At 37.8% G+C, this 18,090-nt stretch overlaps 1 protein-coding gene across 1 annotated transcript in view; it reads left to right on the forward strand.

The window, feature by feature from the left end:
* LOC103610255 (GRB2-associated-binding protein 3-like) overlaps nucleotides 1-17,857 on the forward strand; it is a 35,938-nt gene extending 18,081 nt beyond the window's left edge. The window contains exons 6-7 of the mRNA XM_008594458.1: nucleotides 16,283-16,399; nucleotides 17,744-17,857. Of these exons, the coding sequence (XP_008592680.1) occupies nucleotides 16,283-16,399; nucleotides 17,744-17,857 (231 nt within the window). The remainder of the gene's footprint in view (nucleotides 1-16,282; nucleotides 16,400-17,743) is intronic.
* Nucleotides 17,858-18,090: the final 233 nt, after the last annotated feature.

Here is an 18,090-nt window from a genome sequence, read left to right on the forward strand (position 1 = left end):
CGCACTCCCAAGCGGCGCACTGTAACAGTGTGCCACCGGGCCGGCCCGTATTATAAAACTTTTAATTTCGGGGGTTGTGCAGCAAAATTGACTTTCTCTTGGTGTGCAGTTCTGTGAGTTCAAACATATATATAGATTTTTGTAACTACCACCACAATCAGGATACAGAACAGTTCCATCACCCTAAAATACTCCCTCATGCTACCTCTGTATAGCCCTCCCTTCACCCCAACCCCTGGCAACCACTGATCTGTTCTTCATCACAATAGTTTTGTCTTTTCAAGAATGTCATATAAATAAGATCATACAATACCTTTGAGACTGGCTTCTTTCACTCAGAATAATGTCTTTGAAATTCATCCAAATTGTTTCATATGTCAATAGTTCTTTTTATTTTATTGCTGAGTAGTATTCAAGTGTGTAGATGTGCCACAGTTTGTTTATCCACTCACCGATCAAAGGACATTTGGATTGTTTCAAGTTTGGGAGCAATTAAAACTGTTATAAACATTCTTTTACAGTTTTTAAAAAGTATTTTACAGTGGTAAAATATACATAACATAAAATTTACCATTTTAACCATTTTTAGGTGTACAATTCAGTGCCATTAAGTACATTCATGATGTTTTATAACCATCACCACTATCCATTTCCAGAACTTTTTTATCATCCCAAACAGAATTCTGTACCCATTAAAAAATAATTCCCTATTTTCCCATCCCCCAAGTCTCTGGTAACCTCTGTTTGACTTTCTTTCTCTAGAATTTGCCTACTCTGGGTACTTCATTTAAGTGGAATTATACAACATTTGTCCTTTTGTGTCTGTCTTCTTTCATTTTAGCATAGTATTTTTCAGATGGATCTATTTTGTAGCATATATCAGAATTTCATTCCTTTTTAAGGCTGAATGATATTTAATAGTATGGATATACCACATTCGTTTATCCATTCACCTGTTAATGGACATTTAGGAGTTTTCTACCATTTGCTATTATGAATAATACTGCTATGAACATTGGTTTACAAGTATATGTTTGAGTTTCTGCTTTCAATTCACTTGGATATATGCTTAGAAGTGGAATTGCTGGGTCATATGGTAATTTTATGTTTAACTTTTTAAGGGACCACCAAACTTATTTACCACAGCAGCTGCACCACTTTACATTCTTGCCAGCAATGCACAAGGGTTCCAATTTCTCCACATTCTCATCACCATTATTTCTCATATTTCTGATAATAGCCATCCTAATGGGTGTAAAGTGGTATATCGTTGTGAATTTCTTTTGCATGTCCCTAATGACTAGTGATGTTAAGCATGATTTCATGTGCTAATTGGCCATTTGATCTTCTTTAGAGAAACATCTACTCAGGATTTTTGCACATTTTTTAATTGGGTTGTTTTGGTTTTTTGTTGTTTTTGTTGTTGAGTTGTAGGAGTTTTTTGATATATATTATGAATATTAACCCATTATCAGATATGAGTATATGGTTTGCAAATATTTTCTCTGTGGGATGTCTTTTCACTCTCTTGATAGTGTCCTTTGATGCACAAATATTTTTAATTTAAACGAAGTCAATTTATCTTTTTTTCTTATATCACCTTGCTTTTGGTGTCATATCCATGAAATCATTGCTAAATCAATATCATGAAGATTTTCTCCTATGTTTTCTTCTAGGAGTGTTATAGTTTTAGCTCTTATGTTTAGGTTTTCTTCTACGAGTGTTATAGTTTTAGCTCTTATGTTTAGGTCCTTGATCTTTTTCAGTTAATTTTTGTATATGGTATAAGGTAGAATCCAACTTCATCTTTTGCATGTGGACTTCCAGTTTTCCCAGCACCATTTGTTGAAAAGATTGTCCTTTTTCCATTGACTTGTGTGGGCACTCTTATTGAAAATCAATTGACCATACATGCAAGAGTTTATTTCTGGGCTTTCTGTACTATTCCCTTGGTCTATAATGTCTATACTTATGCCAGTACCACACTGTTTTGATTATGGTAGGTTTGTAGTAAGTTTTGAAATAAAGTGTGAGTACTTCAACTTTGTTCTTCTTTTTCAAGATTGATTTGGCTATTCAGGATCACTTAAGATTCCATGTGAATTTTAGAATACATTTTTCTATTTCTGTAAAAAATGCCATTGGGATTCTGATGGGTCATGCTTTGAATCTACAAATTGTTTTGGGTAATATTGTTATCTTACCAATATTAAGTTTTTCAATCCATAAATACAGAGGTCTTTCCATTTATTTACATCTCCTTTACTTACTTTCAGCCACGTTTTGTAGTTTTCAGTGTGCAAGTCTTTGTTTCCTTGGTTAATTTTATTCGTGAGTATTTTATTCTTTTTGATGCTATTGTGAATCAAATTGTTTTCTTGATTTCCTTTTGGGATTGTTTGTTGTTAGTGTACAGAAATGCAACTGATTTGGGGGTGTTGATGTTGTATCATGCAACTTTGCTGAATGTATTTTTTTGTTTATTATTTGTTTGCTTGCGTGGAATCTTTAGGGTTTTCCATACATAAAATCATAGATTATTTTACTTCTTACTTTCAAATTTGGATGCCTTTTATTTCTTTTTCTTGTCTAATTGCTTTGGCTAGAACTTCCAATATGTTGTTGACTAGAAGTGGCAAAGGTGGACATTCTTGTCTTGTTTCTGATCTTAGGGTCTTTTACAGGTTTTTGTGTGGGTGTGTTTTCATTTCTCTAGGGCAGTGGTTCTCAACCAGGGGTGATTATGCCCTTCAAGGGACATTGGGCAATGTTCAAAGACATTTTTGGTTGCCACTACGTGGGGTGAAGAGACTGGTGCTACTGGCAACTAGTAGGAAGAGTTTAGGAATGCTGCTATACATCTTACAATGCACAGGACAGCCCCCACAACAAGGAACTATCCAGCCCCAAATGTCAATAGTGCTGCTATTGAGAAATCCATTTCCAGGGTAAACACTCAGAAATGGGGTTGCTGAGCTATCAACTGTATGTTTAACTGGGTCATCAATTGTATTTTTAACTTAATAAGATACTGCCAAAATATTTTCCATAGTGGCTGTACCATTTTGCACTCCCACCAGCAATTTGTGAGAGTTCCAGTTGCCCCACATCCTTGCCAGCATACTTGGTATTACCAGTTTTTTGTGTTTGTTCTTTTTTTTATTTTAGGCATTCTAATAGGTGTGTACTGTTATCTTCTGCGGTTTCAATGTGTATTTCCCGAATGGCAAATGACATTGAACATATTTTTGTGTTTACTTGCCATCCATATATTTTCTTTGGTGGAGAACCTGTTCAATCTTTTTGCCTGATTTTTTTTTCATTAATGCCAATATTTATTCCAAGTCAAACATTCAAATACACTGTGAACGTACTGCTTTCGACCATGAATCATTCAAAAACCCTTCTTTGTGTGATGAACTGCTAGCATGGATCTATAAAAAATGGATCAGAATTAGTACAGGAGGGGAACACAGTGGCCTAAGCTTTGCTACTCAAATGGGTAGCCCCAGCAGCAATCTTTTCCCACAATTACCCTCTTCTCAACTTTGCCCCATTACTATTCCTCAACATGCCCCTACAAGGCTTATCTTACATAACCTTCAATAGAACAGTCTTTCTCACCTCCAAACCCCTTAGGTGCTTTTGCCCTATTTTTTATTGAGTTGTTTGTTTTTGTACATTGAGTTTTGAGAGTTCTTTATATATTCTGCATACAAGTCCTGCAATGGATACATGATTTGCAAATATGTTCTTTGAATCTGGAGCTTGTTTTTTCATTGTCTTCTGTCTTTTGCAGAGCAAACATTTTTAAATTAAGTTCAATTTATTGATTTTGATTTTTTCATGGATTGTTATCATGTCTAAGAACTCTTTGCCTAAACCTAGTTCATTACAATTTTCTCCTTTTTTCTTCTAAGAGTATTATGGTTTTAGGTTTTACATTTAGGTCTGTGATCCATTTTGAGTTAATTTTTGTATAAGGCATGAGGAATAGTCAAAGTTGATTTTTTGCATATTGTATTAGTCTGTTTGTGTTGCTTATAACAAAATACCTGAAACTGAGTGATTTATAAGAAAATGAAAATTTTTTGCATATAGTTTCAGAGGCTGGGAAGTCCATGGTCCAGGGAACACATTTAGTGAGGGCCTTGGTGGTGGTGACAGTGACAGCATGGTATCACACTGTGAAATGGCAGAGCAGAGAGAGACAGACAGACAGACAGACTCTTTCTTCTTTTAAAGCCCTCAGAACCACGCCCCTGATCACCATTTGTAATCCATTCACTACTGCACGGTCCTACAATCCAATCACCTTCAAGGCTCCACCTTTCAATTACCATAACAGGATTTCCGATCCTCTTATCAGACACAGTGGGGGCCAAGTTTGTAATACATAAAACTTGGGGGACACAATTCAAGCTGCAATGAGTTTTGGGGGGATATAATACAATCTACTACACATATGGATGTCCAAATGTTCTAGTATCATTTGTTGAAAAGGCAATCCTTTCTTTGTTGATTGCCTATGTACCTTCTTTTTTTAAAAAAAAAAAAGCAGTTGAGCAATGGACATATTTGTGTAGACTTTCTATTCTGTTCCATTGTTCACCACATAGTCTTGATTATTGTAGCTTTATAGTAAATCTTAAAACCAGGAAGTGTATTTTCTTCAACTTCATTCTTGTTTTTAAAATTCATTTTATTATTCTACTTCCTTTCTCCTTTTATATGAATTACAGAATCAGCATTTGTTTATGTGCAAAAATATCCTGCTGATATTTTTAATTGGGATTGCATTAAATCTACAAATATCAAGAGAACTGACATCTTTACTGTACTGAATCTCCCAATTCAGGAGCACAGTATGTCTCTCCACTTATTCAGATTTTCTTTGATTTGTTTCCTCAGAATTTTGTAGTTTTAACACATAGATTTTATGCATATCTTGTTAGATTTATATGTAAGTATTTCATTTTCTGGAGCTATTGTAAATGGTATTTACATAATTTCAGCTCCCAGTTGTCCATTAGTGGTATATAGAAATGTGATTGATTTTGTGTGTGGTGGGGGTGGAAGTGACCTTACATCCCGAATTCTTGCTGAATTCAGTTATTAAGTATAGGAGGTTTTTATATTCTTTAAACTCCTTGGGACTTTCTGTTTACATGATCGTGTCATCTGTGAATATAGTGCTTTATTTCTTCATTTTCAGTCTGTATGCTCTTTCTGTCTTTTGCTCACCTTATCACCAGGCTAACACTTCCAATACAATGTTGAATAGATGTTTTGTTCTCCATCTTAGGAGAATAGCACTGAATCTTTAACTATTAAGTATGATGTTATCTGTAGGTGTTTTTTTTTTTTTTTTTTTTTTGTCTTTTTCCGTGTCCGGCAAAGGATCGCAACCCTCAGTGTCGCCCCCGTACCAGACCGGGACCGGGAATGGGATCGCAACCCTCGGTGTTGCCCCCGCGCCTCGCTCAGCCAGTGAGCGGGAACCGGTCTGTATGTGGGATCCGAACCCTCGGCGGGAGCGCCTCCGCACTTCCCAAGCGGCGCACTGTAGCAGTGCGCCACCGGGCCGGCCTGTCTGTAGGTTTTGTATAGATGTTCTTCATCAGGTTAAGGAAACTCCCTTCTATTTACAATTTGCTGAGAGTGTTTATCTTAAATCAGTGCTGAATATTATCAAATGCATTTTTTGCATTCATTGATATGGTCATTTAGTAATGTCAAGCACTGATGTATTTTTGAATATTGAACGAGTCTTGTTTTCACTGAATAAACCCCATTTGGTCATGGTGTATTATCCTTTTTATACATTGCTGGATTTGGTTTGCTAATATTTTGTTGAAGATTTTTGTGTCTATGTTCATAATGGGTGTTGATCTGTATGTTTTTGTAATGTCTTTGTCTGGTTTTGTTATCAAGGTAATGCTGGGCTCCTCAGGAATTGTTCTCTCCTCTTTCATTCTCTGGAGCAGATTGTGTAGAATTCATTCTATTTATTCTTAAAATCTTTGGCATAATTCACCAGTGAAACCATCTAGGTGAACTCAATTTCTTTAATACTTATAGAACCATTAACATTATCTTTTAATCTTGGGTGAATTTTGGTTTTCTTCTAGAAACTTTTTAGTTTTACCTTCACATTTGGATCTACAATGCAAGTAAAATAAATTTTTCTGTGTGATGTGAGGTAGGGGTCGTTTCTTTTTTTCCATTTGTTTATCTAATTGATCTGGCATCCTTTATTTAAAAGGACTGTCATTTACCCACTAGTTGGCAGTGCTATGTTTGCCCTAATTTGACTATCCATATATGCAGAGGATTTTTTGTGGGCTCTTAATCCTGTACTATTGGTCTATATGTCTATCCTTGAACAACAGCTTTATAAGACTCAGTATCTAGGAAAGTAGGTTCTCCTACTTTGTTTAGCTTCCTCAAGGCTTCTTTTACTTTGTGTATTTTTTGCTCTTTCTACTCCAATACATATTTTAGAAAGAATTTGTCATTTTCTACCAAAAACAGAAAAAAATAAATATTGTTCTCAGCAGGAAAGGTGGTGAAAATTACTTAGTCCAACATTACTGGAAGTGGAACTACATTTATTCTATTTTTTTTTAATTTGGTATGCAAGGTAGCATGAAAAACACTCCCCATATAAAATGTCTTAAAGTGATATAGGATATATTTTTTAAATATATTTTTAAAATCCAGAACTCAGTTGACAAGAAGGGAAGGGAAATATCTGGGGCCAAAAATGGTGAGAAATGACAAATCCTAAAAACCAATAAGAATTAAAAATAATAGAATCAAATATCGAAGTAAGCAGTTTTTGAAATATTGGATTTTCAATATAAAATAAGCATGTTTTCTATATTTAGAGAAATAAGATGAGGAATTGGAAGATGGATTGAGTTACATAGTGATACTAAAAGACCATTTAGAATGTCTAGACATAAAAACAGGAATGAAATTAGAAACTCAATGGATGAGTTAAACAGACTAAACACAAAAGAATGATTCAGTGAACTGGAAGATTATTATGAAGAACTTACTAATAAATTGGGACAAGGAGATAAATACATAGAGAATATAAAAGAAAGTTGAGACATGGAAGATAGGATAAGGTCAAACATTTGTCTAGTTAGAGTTGCAGAAGGAGATCGTAGAAAAATAGGCAAGAAGCAATATGTAAAGGGATAATGGCAGAGTTTCTCACAATGCATGAAAGATACCAATCCTCAGAAAGTCCAAAGACTCTCAAGCAGGTTACTAGAGTAAAATGTTAGTGACAGCGTGTAAATGGAGAGTATATTGCCTTCAATGTGGCCAATTGCTTGAAAAATTTTATAATAATAAGATGAAAAACAAACCTTACAAAAGTAAAATGAATAAAAGCAAGAAGAGAAATTAACAAATAAAATTAGAGAAGATCAACACGGCGGTAATTGTCTCTTTAAAAAGACTAAAGCTAGGGCTGGCCCGGTGGCGCACTGGAGAGTGCGCCACTTGGGAGCACGGCGGCACTCCCGCCGAGGGTTCAGATCCCATGTGGAGACTGGTTCCCGCTCACTGGCTGAGCACGGTGCAGGCGTGACACTGAGGGTTGCGATCCTGTTGCCGGTCCCCGGTACGGGCGCGACACCGAGGGTTGCGATCCCGTTACCGGTCAGTAAAAAAGACAAAAAGGAAAAAAATAAAATAAAAATAAATAAATAAATAAATAAAAAGACTAAAACTAAACAAAACTAATCAAGAAAAACATATGTATACAAATAAACAATATTAATAATGAAGAGGATTAATAATCGCAAATACACCAGAGATGAACTACATAAGAGAATATTGGGAACAACTTTATACCAATTAATTAGAAAACTTTGGTGAAAATAGGCAAATTCTCAGAATTTCAAAAATCAAAAACTGACTTGAGTAGAAATAGAAGACCCAAATGTCTATGTACCCATTAAAGAAAGTGAATCAGTAGGGGAAATTTTAGTACAAAAGATTACAATGCCCAAACAATTTTACAGACCATTTCTACCAAAAGGAAGAGATAACTGCAGTCTTACATAAATACTTCCAGGAAATCAAAAATGAGAATATTACCCAGCTTATTTTATGAGGCTAAAATAACTTGATGCCAGAACAAATAACAATAATGATAACTACAAAATTATAGGCCAATCTCACTCATGGATGCAGATTTTAAAATCCCATAGAAAATTATGTTCAAAAAAATACTTGTATGCAAATATTCATAGCAGCATTTTTCATAATAGGCAAAGAATGAAAACAACCCAAATGTTCATCAACTGATGAGTAGGTCAATAAAACATAGTATACCCATGCAGTGGAATATTATGCAGCCATAAAAAGAGATAAAGCACAGATATATGAAATGACACAGATGAATCTTCAAAACAATATGCTGAGTAAAATAAGACAGTCATAAAACGATGTACTGTATAATTCCCTTTGTATGAAGTGTCTAGAATAGGCAAATCTATAGAGACAGAAATTAGATTGATGTGATTGCCTAGAGTTGGGCAAAATGAGAGGCCTGGAGGACAATGGCTAAGGGGTGCAGGATTTCTTTCCGGGGTGATGAAAAATGTTCTAAAATTAATCAAGGTGATGGTTGCACAAATGTTTGCCTGTACTAAACACCAGTGAATTATGCCCTTTAAATGGGTGAATTGTGTGGTATGGAATTATATTTCAATACAGCCATTATGTAAGAAATCCTAAAGAAGATTTTAGTAAAATAAATCCAACCATATATAAAGCTGATTATATACATGAACAAGTTGGATTTATGCCAGTTGTGTAAAGTTGGTTTACCCTTAGAGAGTCTAATAATGGACATCTCAGTAAAGATGGCAGATTGATCACAAGATCCCCTCCCTCACTCCATGGAGATGGACTACTGTGACTTCCCATCCCCTATCCCACAGAAAAGTTGAAGCGTAGTGTCTGGAGAGAATAAAACAAGTGGTCTCTGGACTGGGATATACTGGACACATTTGACCATGAATGCTGTGCTAAAAATGAGGTGATTAAGTAAATATGCATAATAGCTATGAGAACCATTTCCAAACCCTTTCCCCACCCTCTCTTTTCCAGCATGTTGACAGCAAGACCTTTACAATTGAGTGTGGAGGTTGAGAAATATTTCTCAAGACTATCTGAGCAGCCCAAGAGGCAAGACCTAGGTCATGATATTGGGGGTTACCCAAGAAAACCATCCCGTGAGATCACCCTACAGTTAACCTCAGAGTTGACAAGCACCATCCATGTATGCAAAGTTTCACATTAGCTTTTTGGTCTTTCATCCCTAAATATGAGCCACAGCCAATGATTTTATTTTATTTTATTTTATTTTATTGGCAGCTGGCCATAATGGGGATCTGAACCCTTGACCTTGGTGTTATCAACACTGCACTCTAACCAACTGAGATAACCGGCCAGCCCAACAGCCAATGATTTCATAAGACATTTTGGGAAAGCTGTAGCATGAAGGATAGAAACCCAAATAGGTTGGAGGAAATAAAAACTATGCCAGAAGGGGAAACCTTTTTAAAAACTCTGTTATTACTGATATTCTCAGAGATGAGCTGTTACAGCCATAAACAAGGACAATCTATTAGGTCAAACAAGCACATCAACAGATTAAAGGAGAATATGATATTATTATCTCACTAGATGCAGAAAAAGCATTTGATAAAACTCAACATCTATCCTTGAAAAAAAAAAAGAATCTATTAGTAAACAAGGAATAGAAGAAATTTTCTTTAAACTCATTAAAAAATGAAAAAAGGGGCCAGCCCGGTGGCGCACTGGATAAGTGCGCTGCTTGGGAAGTGCGGCAGCACTCCCGCCCGAGGGTTCGGATCCCACATACAGACCAGTTCCCGCTCACTGGCTGAGCGAGGCGCGGGAGCAGCACCGAGGGTTGCAATCCCGTTGCCGGTCCCCGGTCCGGTACGGGGGCAACACTGAGGGTTGCGATCCGTTGCCGGACATGGAAAAAGACAAAAGACAAAAAAAAAAAAAAAAAAAAAAAAAAAAAAAAAAAATGAAAAAGGAGTCTTATAGAACCTACCATAGATATCGTACTTANGGGAGCGCTGCCGCGCTTCCCAAGCGGCGCACTATCCAGTGCGCCACCGGGCCGGTCCCTAAATCAAGCTTATTAACACATCTATCACGTCACCTACTTATGATTGTTTGTGGGCACAACACTTAAAATCTCTTTTTAGCAATTTTTATGAATCAGTTCTTGTGGTGTGACAGCTGAGAAATCTTTGCTTAAGTCAAACTCACAAAGATTTTCCTATGCTTTATTGATCTTAAACTAAATTGAACAATTGTGTGTGTTATGTGATTAAATCTAATCATGGTTTTAATTTCTACTTACCTATTAACTAATAACATTAAAGTTTTATAGTTTTATGTTTTGCATTTAGACAATGTGTTAAATTAACTTGGCAATGTTGTAAAACTTAACCGACTATGTATGTGTGTATATATTCTGCACTCTGCTCCCTTGTTACATTTCTCTATCTTGATGCCAGTATTATTGTGTTCTGATCGTTATTGCTTAGTAATAAGTTTTAAAGTCAAGTAGCTAAAGTATTCTGCATTAGTCCATTTGTATTACTATAACAGAAATAAATACCTGAGACTGGATAATTTATAAAGAACAGAAGTTTATTTGGCTTACAATTCTAGGACAGCTGCATCTGGCACGGGCCTCAGGCTGCTTCTACTCATGGTGGAAAGTGGCAGGCAGCCAGCGGGTACAAACAGATCACATGGTGAGAAGAAGCAAGAGAGAGAGAGAGGAGGTGCCAGGGTCTTTTAAACAACCAGCTCTGGCGGGAACTAATAGAGCGAGAACTCACTCACTACCCCTCCTTCCGCAGGGAGAGCATTAATCCATTCATGAAGGATCCACCCCCATGACTCAATCAGTTTCCAACACTGCCACATTGGAGATCTAACTTCCACATGAGTTTTGGCGGGAACAACATATCCAAACTATCATATTCCAGCTAATCCCAACTAATTCTGATATTTAATGGTATTTCTATTTTATTTAGATTTATTGTTAATTGATAGAAGCTGCAAATTTATTGTAGACCTCTCTTATTGGATTGAGATGTACCTTTCTATTTATACCTTGGTGACAATTTTTTTGTGTGTGTGTATCTGTGTGTGTCTTCTTCCCTCTCACCCGCCAGGTTGTTTGTGTATTTATTTATTTATTTTTAGCTCCCACAAATAAGTGAGAACATGTGATATTTCTCTTTCTGTGCCTGACTCACTTCACTTCTAATCAGCATTGTATCTGGGGTTCCATCCAGTGATAGAGGACCAATTAAAGAAACAAAAGGAATAAGAATTAGAAGGAAGGAAGAAGACAAACAGTGATAATTTATAGATGAAGTGGTTGTCTACCCCCCAAAAAACCCAAAATAGTCTTCTTAGAAATAGTTAGAATCAATAAATTAATTAATACAATAAATAATTAGAACTAATAAAAGATGGTATCAAGGTTGGTGGATATAAAATCAGTGCACAAAAGTCAGTTGAATGTGTATACAGTGGTAACAAACAGAAAATGGAATACAAGCAAAACCTACCATTTACAGTAACAACAAACTCTAGAAATTTAGGGATAAATCTAACAAAAGATCAGTAAAAATGTTATGGAGAAAATTATTAAAACTTTATTGACAGACATTAAGGAGACCTAAATAAACAGAAAGGTAGTTGACCATGTTCCTGAACAGGAAGACTCAAATATAAAGATGTTCTCTTACCAAATCCCTTACAGATTTTTGGGTAATTTTGAATATCAAGACTCATTAACAACTGCAATAGTCAGTACAGAGTAGTCCTGCTGCAGGGGGAAGACCTATGTACCAAAAGAATAGAACGGGGAGCCAAGAAACAGACCCAGACACATGTGGGAGCTTGATCTGTGAATAGAGGTTGCATCACTGGGGAAAGGATGATTATCCATGTGGGGTAACAACAACAAAAAGAGAGGGAAGTGAATTGTATCACCACCATGCATTAAAATCAGTTCAAGAGAGATTATTACTTAAATGTGAAAGGCAAAACTGTATAATTTTAGGAGAAAATATAGGGTGATGATGACCTTAGCATAGGGAAGTGTTCCTTAAACAAAATGCAAGTGCAAGCCATATGGGAAAAGATTGACATATCACGTTAAAAGCGAGAACTTCTCTTCATTAGGAGAAATACCATAAAAAGAAAAGGAAACACAGGCCACAGACTGTGATGAGCTGTCTGTGACATATGTAACCAAGAAATGGTTACTCTCCAGGATATATGAGGAAGTACTCAAGATAAATAAGAAAAATACAAATAACTTTAGTACAAAAATTAACCAGAAACAAAACAAAACAAAAAGCCCGAACAAGCAATTCATAGAGGAGGAAAAAAATGACCCTTCAGTGTATATAAAGGTGCCCAAGCTAATTGATAACCAGGGGAATGGAAAAATCAAACCATGCTAAGACACCAGTTTACATGTCTCAGGTCAGAAAAATGTTAAAAAGTATGTTGGTCAGGATGGGAACGATAGGAGCTCTTATACATTCCTGGTACGTGTATAGGTTGGAGATGTTCACATCCTGTAACCCAATGATTCTATCCTCCGGTAAGCGCCATAGAAATTCTCCCACATGTGCACAAATGTTCATGGCAGCATTGCCTGCAATAGTTCCCAAATTGGGAGCAACTCAAATGTCCTCTGGTGGCAGAGAGGCTAAATAAATCATGCAATGTAATCTTTCCTAGTGAAAATGAGTGAAATGGGGCTAATGCATCAACATGAGTGAATGTGAAGTACATAATACTGGGCAAAATTTGAAGCTACCGAAAATACTGTGATATAATTTTGTTGATATGACGTGCAAAAACAGGCAAAACTAAAGAGTATGTTACTTAAGGATTCTTGCATACTCCTTTTTTTTTAATTTAAAAATTTTTTAACTTATTTTTTTTTTATTGAAGCATAATTGATTACACACATTTTTTGGGTACAGCATTGACTACCATCACCTGCGTACAACATGTGATGATCAAATCAATATTATTAGTATATTCATTATTACAAATAGTAATTTTTTTTTTTAGGGATAAGGATAGGCACATAGAGCTACAGAACGGAGTCCAGAAATAGACCCACATGCACATGGTCAATTGATTTTCAACCAATATCCAAACAAAATTCAATAGAGAAAGAAGAGTCTATTCAACAGATAGTGCTAGAACATGGAACATTTGGATGCCCATATGCAAAAAAATAAAAGAAAGAAAAGAAAAAGAATCTTAATCTGTACTTGATGTCATATAAAAAAATTAACTCACAATGGATCATAAAACTAGATGTAAGGCCTAAAACTATAAGTCTTCTAGAAGAAGATATAGGAAAAATATTTGTGACCTTGAGTTCTAAAATCAGGACCAAGACTGAATTATGAAAAATAGAGAGTTTGAACAGAACTATAGCTAATAAGATGAGTGATTATCATTTTTCAGATTCCTGATTCAGGACTCCCTTGGATTTCTTGCAGGACTGGTCATGTGGTGGTGAATTCCTGCAGTTTTTGTTTGTCTGGAAAATACACTATTTCTCCTTTGTTTCTGAAGGGCAGCTTTGCTGGGTATAGTATTCTTGGTTGGCAGATTTTTTCTTTCAGCATTTTGAATACATCATCCCATTTTCTTCTGGCCTGTAGAGTTTCTTTTGAGAAGTCTGCCATTTGATAGGGGCTCTCTTATAGGTGACTTGACACTTTTCTCTTGCTTCTTTTAAGATTCTCTCTTTTTCTTTGAGCTTTGCCAGTTTGACTATAAGGTGCCTTGGAGAGGATCTTTTTGGGATTGAATCTGTCTGGGGATCTTTGAGCATCTTGGATCTGAATGTCCATGTCTCTCCCTATACCTGGGAAGTTTTCTGTTATTATTTCATTGAATAGGTTTTCCATGCCTTTTCCTTTCTCCTCCCTTTCTGGAGTACCCATGATTTGAATGTTTGTGTGCTTTAAGTTGTCTACTATCTCTCTTAAATTTTCTTCACTTTTTAAAATTCTTTTTTTTGTCAGCCTAGGTTAGTTCAAAAAGACATCAGAAATTCTTCCTTCTGCTTGTTCTAGCCTGCTGCTGAAGCTCTTGGTTGTGTTTTTTATGTTGTTGAGTGAATCTTTCAGTTCCATGAGTTCTGCTACATTCTTTATTTTAAGTTTATTTATTTTTTAATATTATTATTTTTTGCATTTTAAGATGTTGCAGAGCAATTGGGGGGAGGGATAGAGGGGAATGGGGAAGAAAATAGGGTGGGAGATAGAGGAAGGAGGGGGGCATGGTTGAGGCCCGTGGCACCCCCCTCATTCCTGCAGAGGAGACAAGGGGGCTTCCAGTGGTGGTTCCATTGTGCCTGGGCTGGTTGCAGGTGTCACGGGGGCATGGCTGACACCCGAGTTCCCCTGCTACATTCTTTTTTAAGGTATTAATGTCTTTGTAAATTTCATCCTTTGTATCCTGGATTTTTTTTTTTCTCTTTTCATTGTGTTGTTTAACTGGGTCTTCTCATATCTCAGTGAGTTTCCTTAAGATTGTTGTTTGGAATTCCTTTTCTGCCTTTTCAAGGGTTTCCTGCTATGTATGATCTGGTATTTGAGAATTACTCTATTATTTTGGTGGTGTCATATTTTCTTGGATTTTCATATTTCTAGTATCTCTACACTGATGTTTGGTCATCTGGTAGAGCAGTGGCTCCTTCTATCACTCTGGAGTGGGCTTTGAGGAGAGAAATGTCCTCCTCTTTTTCTGGTCTCCACTGGTGACTCTCCTTGTGTCACTGCAGTTGAGAGTCTGATGGGTTACCTGCATGGTGGCTGAGGATACTGCTGTGGTGCTGAGCTGCTTTTGCAGCAGCCATGGCTGTTGCAGTGGCTGTGGGAGGCCACCCATGTGGAAGTGGTGTTTTTGCCATGCTCCTTGTCTGCTTCCAGGTGGGAGATGTTGCCCTAGGTTCCTGCCTAGGACCCTGTGCATGTTCTGTTTCTTGCCTGCTTCGAGGCAGAGGGGGCTGCCCTCAGCTCTTGCCTAGTTCCCTGGGTATGCTATGTTTCTTACCTGCTTCCAAGCACAGGGAGCTGCCCTTGGCTCCTGCCTAGGACCCCATAAATTGTGATTATTCTTTATGCCCCTTACTCAATCTCTCCTCAACCTCCCATCCCTCCCCCTTCCACCTCTAGTAAACATAGATTTGTTCTCTCCTTCTGCAATTTCAATGTATTATTGTCGTCTTTTCTTTCTTTGTTTCTTTCTTTCTTCCTTCCTTCCTTTCTTTCCTTCTCTCTCTCTCTTTCCTTCCTTCCTTCCTTCCTTCCTTCCTTCCTTCCTTCCTTCCTTCCTTCCTTCCTTCCTTCCTTCCTGTCTTCTTGTATCTCACTGAGTTTCCTTAAGATAGTTGCTCAGAATTTCTTTTCAGACATTTCAAAGGTTTCCTGCTGTTTGGGGTCTGGTATTTGAGAATTGCTTATTCTTTGGTGGTGTCATATTTCCTCCTTCCCTCCCGCCCTCCCTCCCTCCCTCCTTCTTTCTTAGCACCCACTTATAAGTGAGAACATGCAGTATTTCTCTTTCTATGCCTGACTTATTTCACTTAACATGATTAGTTTAAAAAGAAAAGGAGTGGTAAACACAAAATTCAAAGTAGTGATTCACTTCTTGCGGGGTGATGGTAGAAGAGGAGATGGTAGAGGGGAAACAGTAGCTTCAGAGGTATTGGTAGCATTCTACTTCTTAAGCTGGTGGTGAGTTTCACCTATGTTATAACCATCTGATTGTACTGTGTAAAGTATCTTTAAATGTTTTTGGGATGCTTTTACTAGAACTTTAATTGGTGTAGTTGATCTTTTCCAGATTTGATCTCTAAAGTATCATGGGCCTGTCAGATCCATAAAGCAAATTCTTTCTTGAGGGAATTTTGGCAAACCCTTTCCATGGTGAATAATGGTGTGGTTTCCTTAGTGATGGCCCAACGGGCTGTACTGTGTCTGAAATGCCAGCTGTCACTCAGATACGCAGGCTGATCTGCTCAGGTCTCATCAGACCACTCTGCTGCAATCTGATGGCAGCTGCTTGGGTGGAGCCACCACTAGCCCTCCTTCCCTTGGGCAGCCTGACTAGACATCATTAACCTGAGCCTTTTGATATTGGTTCCTAGGAAGAGCACCGTACAGCCAACTCCCTGGGCAGTGGTGCTCTTATGCGGACAAAGAAATTCAGCCTGGATTATTTGGCTCTGGATTTCAATTCAGTGTCACCAGCACCCGTACAGCAGGTAGGAAGGACTTTGTGTCTGAGAGTTGCCAGGTAATTCCATTTCTGCTCACACTTTTCTGATCATCAAACCATGTATGTTCTTTTTAGAAGACCTTAATAATACAGATGTGTATAATGAAGAATATTAAAATCAGCCCTAATCCTGCCACCCAGAGAGAATGAAATCCTGGTATACTTCCTTGTAGGGTGTGTTCTTTGTGTGTGTATATATATATAAGTAGATGTTATATTCATGCTCTTCAAAATCTGAAATATAAATTTTACAGGAAAATTTCTGAGGCCGAGATGAGGGTGGGGTAGAGGGCTTTCCGGGCATTGGAAGGTCCTGTTTAGGGAGCAAGTAACAGCCTAGTTAGGTGAAAGGAGCTCTAAATTGGAAGTGGAACCCCTCAGTAAAGGGCCTCAATGGCCAGGCTGGATAGTTTTGACTCCCTTGTGTAGTGTTCTCATCTGCAAAGTGAGGATCGGAAATAATAACACCTACATCGAGGGCTGTTGCAAGAATGAATTGAGCTAGTACAAGTAAGCAATCCTGGCCGTTAATTGGTATCACCCACTGCACAGTGTAAGGCACAGGCATGAATGAATAGTAAGCATTGGACAACAACTAAATATTTTTGAGCAAGGGATGGTCATCATTTAGACTGTGCCTAACAATGCATTGTTTGGTGAATAAAAGCAGCTCAGTGAACAGAATGGGCAGTGTTGTCCCACGTGCGTGTGGTGTGTGTAGAAAAAGCTCTAGAAGAATTCCCTCCGCTTTGGCTGAATTAACTTATACTTCTCCTCTGCCTTTAATATCATTCCAAAACCCTGAACTGAGGCCCAAGAAAAGGTGGTCAGAAGGGTGGAGCAACAGGTGCAAAAGGAGCATCAGTCAGGTTTGATGGACTGTGCACTTAAAACAAACAGCTCCCAAATGTCACGTACCTACAGCAACAAAGGCTCTGTCAGTTGTCACTTGTGAGGCAGTCCATGGTAGGCCCAGGCAGAAGGAGCAGCCTCCATGCGAGGCATGCTGGCCTCCTGGCAGAGGAAAAAGAGAGGTTGCAGAATCACAGGATGCCTCTTGTCTCCTCCAGACTGGCACATGTCACTTCCCTTCACATATTATTGGTCAAAGCAAGTCAAGTGGCTAGAGCAAAGTTGAGGGGAGCAGAGGCTAAGAGATGTTTGCACATACACACATACGTGCGCATGTGCAGACACACACTAGGATGCGTCTGCAGGGAGGAAGGGGCAGCAAGTATTTAACAACAGTGCAGTCTACCACAGAAGGGTAGACATGCTTCTGAATTTAAAAATTACATGTGATGAAACCTTTTTTGTTCTCCCCCTTCAGAAATTTCTTTCAGAAGACCATAGAGTAGACTATGTCCTAGTGGACGAGCAGAAGACGCAGGCTCTCCAGAGCACAAAGCAGGAGTGGACGGATGAGAGGCAATCCAAAGTGTGACGGGTGTGGCGTCGGGCCGTGTGTGAAACAAGGAAGTTTGGGGCTCAGTTGGAGTTTGAGTTTTTTCCTGCTAAAAACACACCAGTGGTCAACCCAGTCAAAACCAAGACAAAATGTGTAGTTTCCATGGTCCTGGCAAGACCCTTTAGGAGAGAAGACCTGTTTATGCATTGAATAGAGTGAAGAAGGGAGCAGTTTCCTCCCAGAGGGGGTTCTGAGGGAGTCCAGCCTGT

This window comes from Galeopterus variegatus, unplaced genomic scaffold, assembly GCF_000696425.1.
Source record: "Galeopterus variegatus unplaced genomic scaffold, G_variegatus-3.0.2 Scaffold10826, whole genome shotgun sequence".
Taxonomy (NCBI): domain Eukaryota; kingdom Metazoa; phylum Chordata; class Mammalia; order Dermoptera; family Cynocephalidae; genus Galeopterus; species Galeopterus variegatus.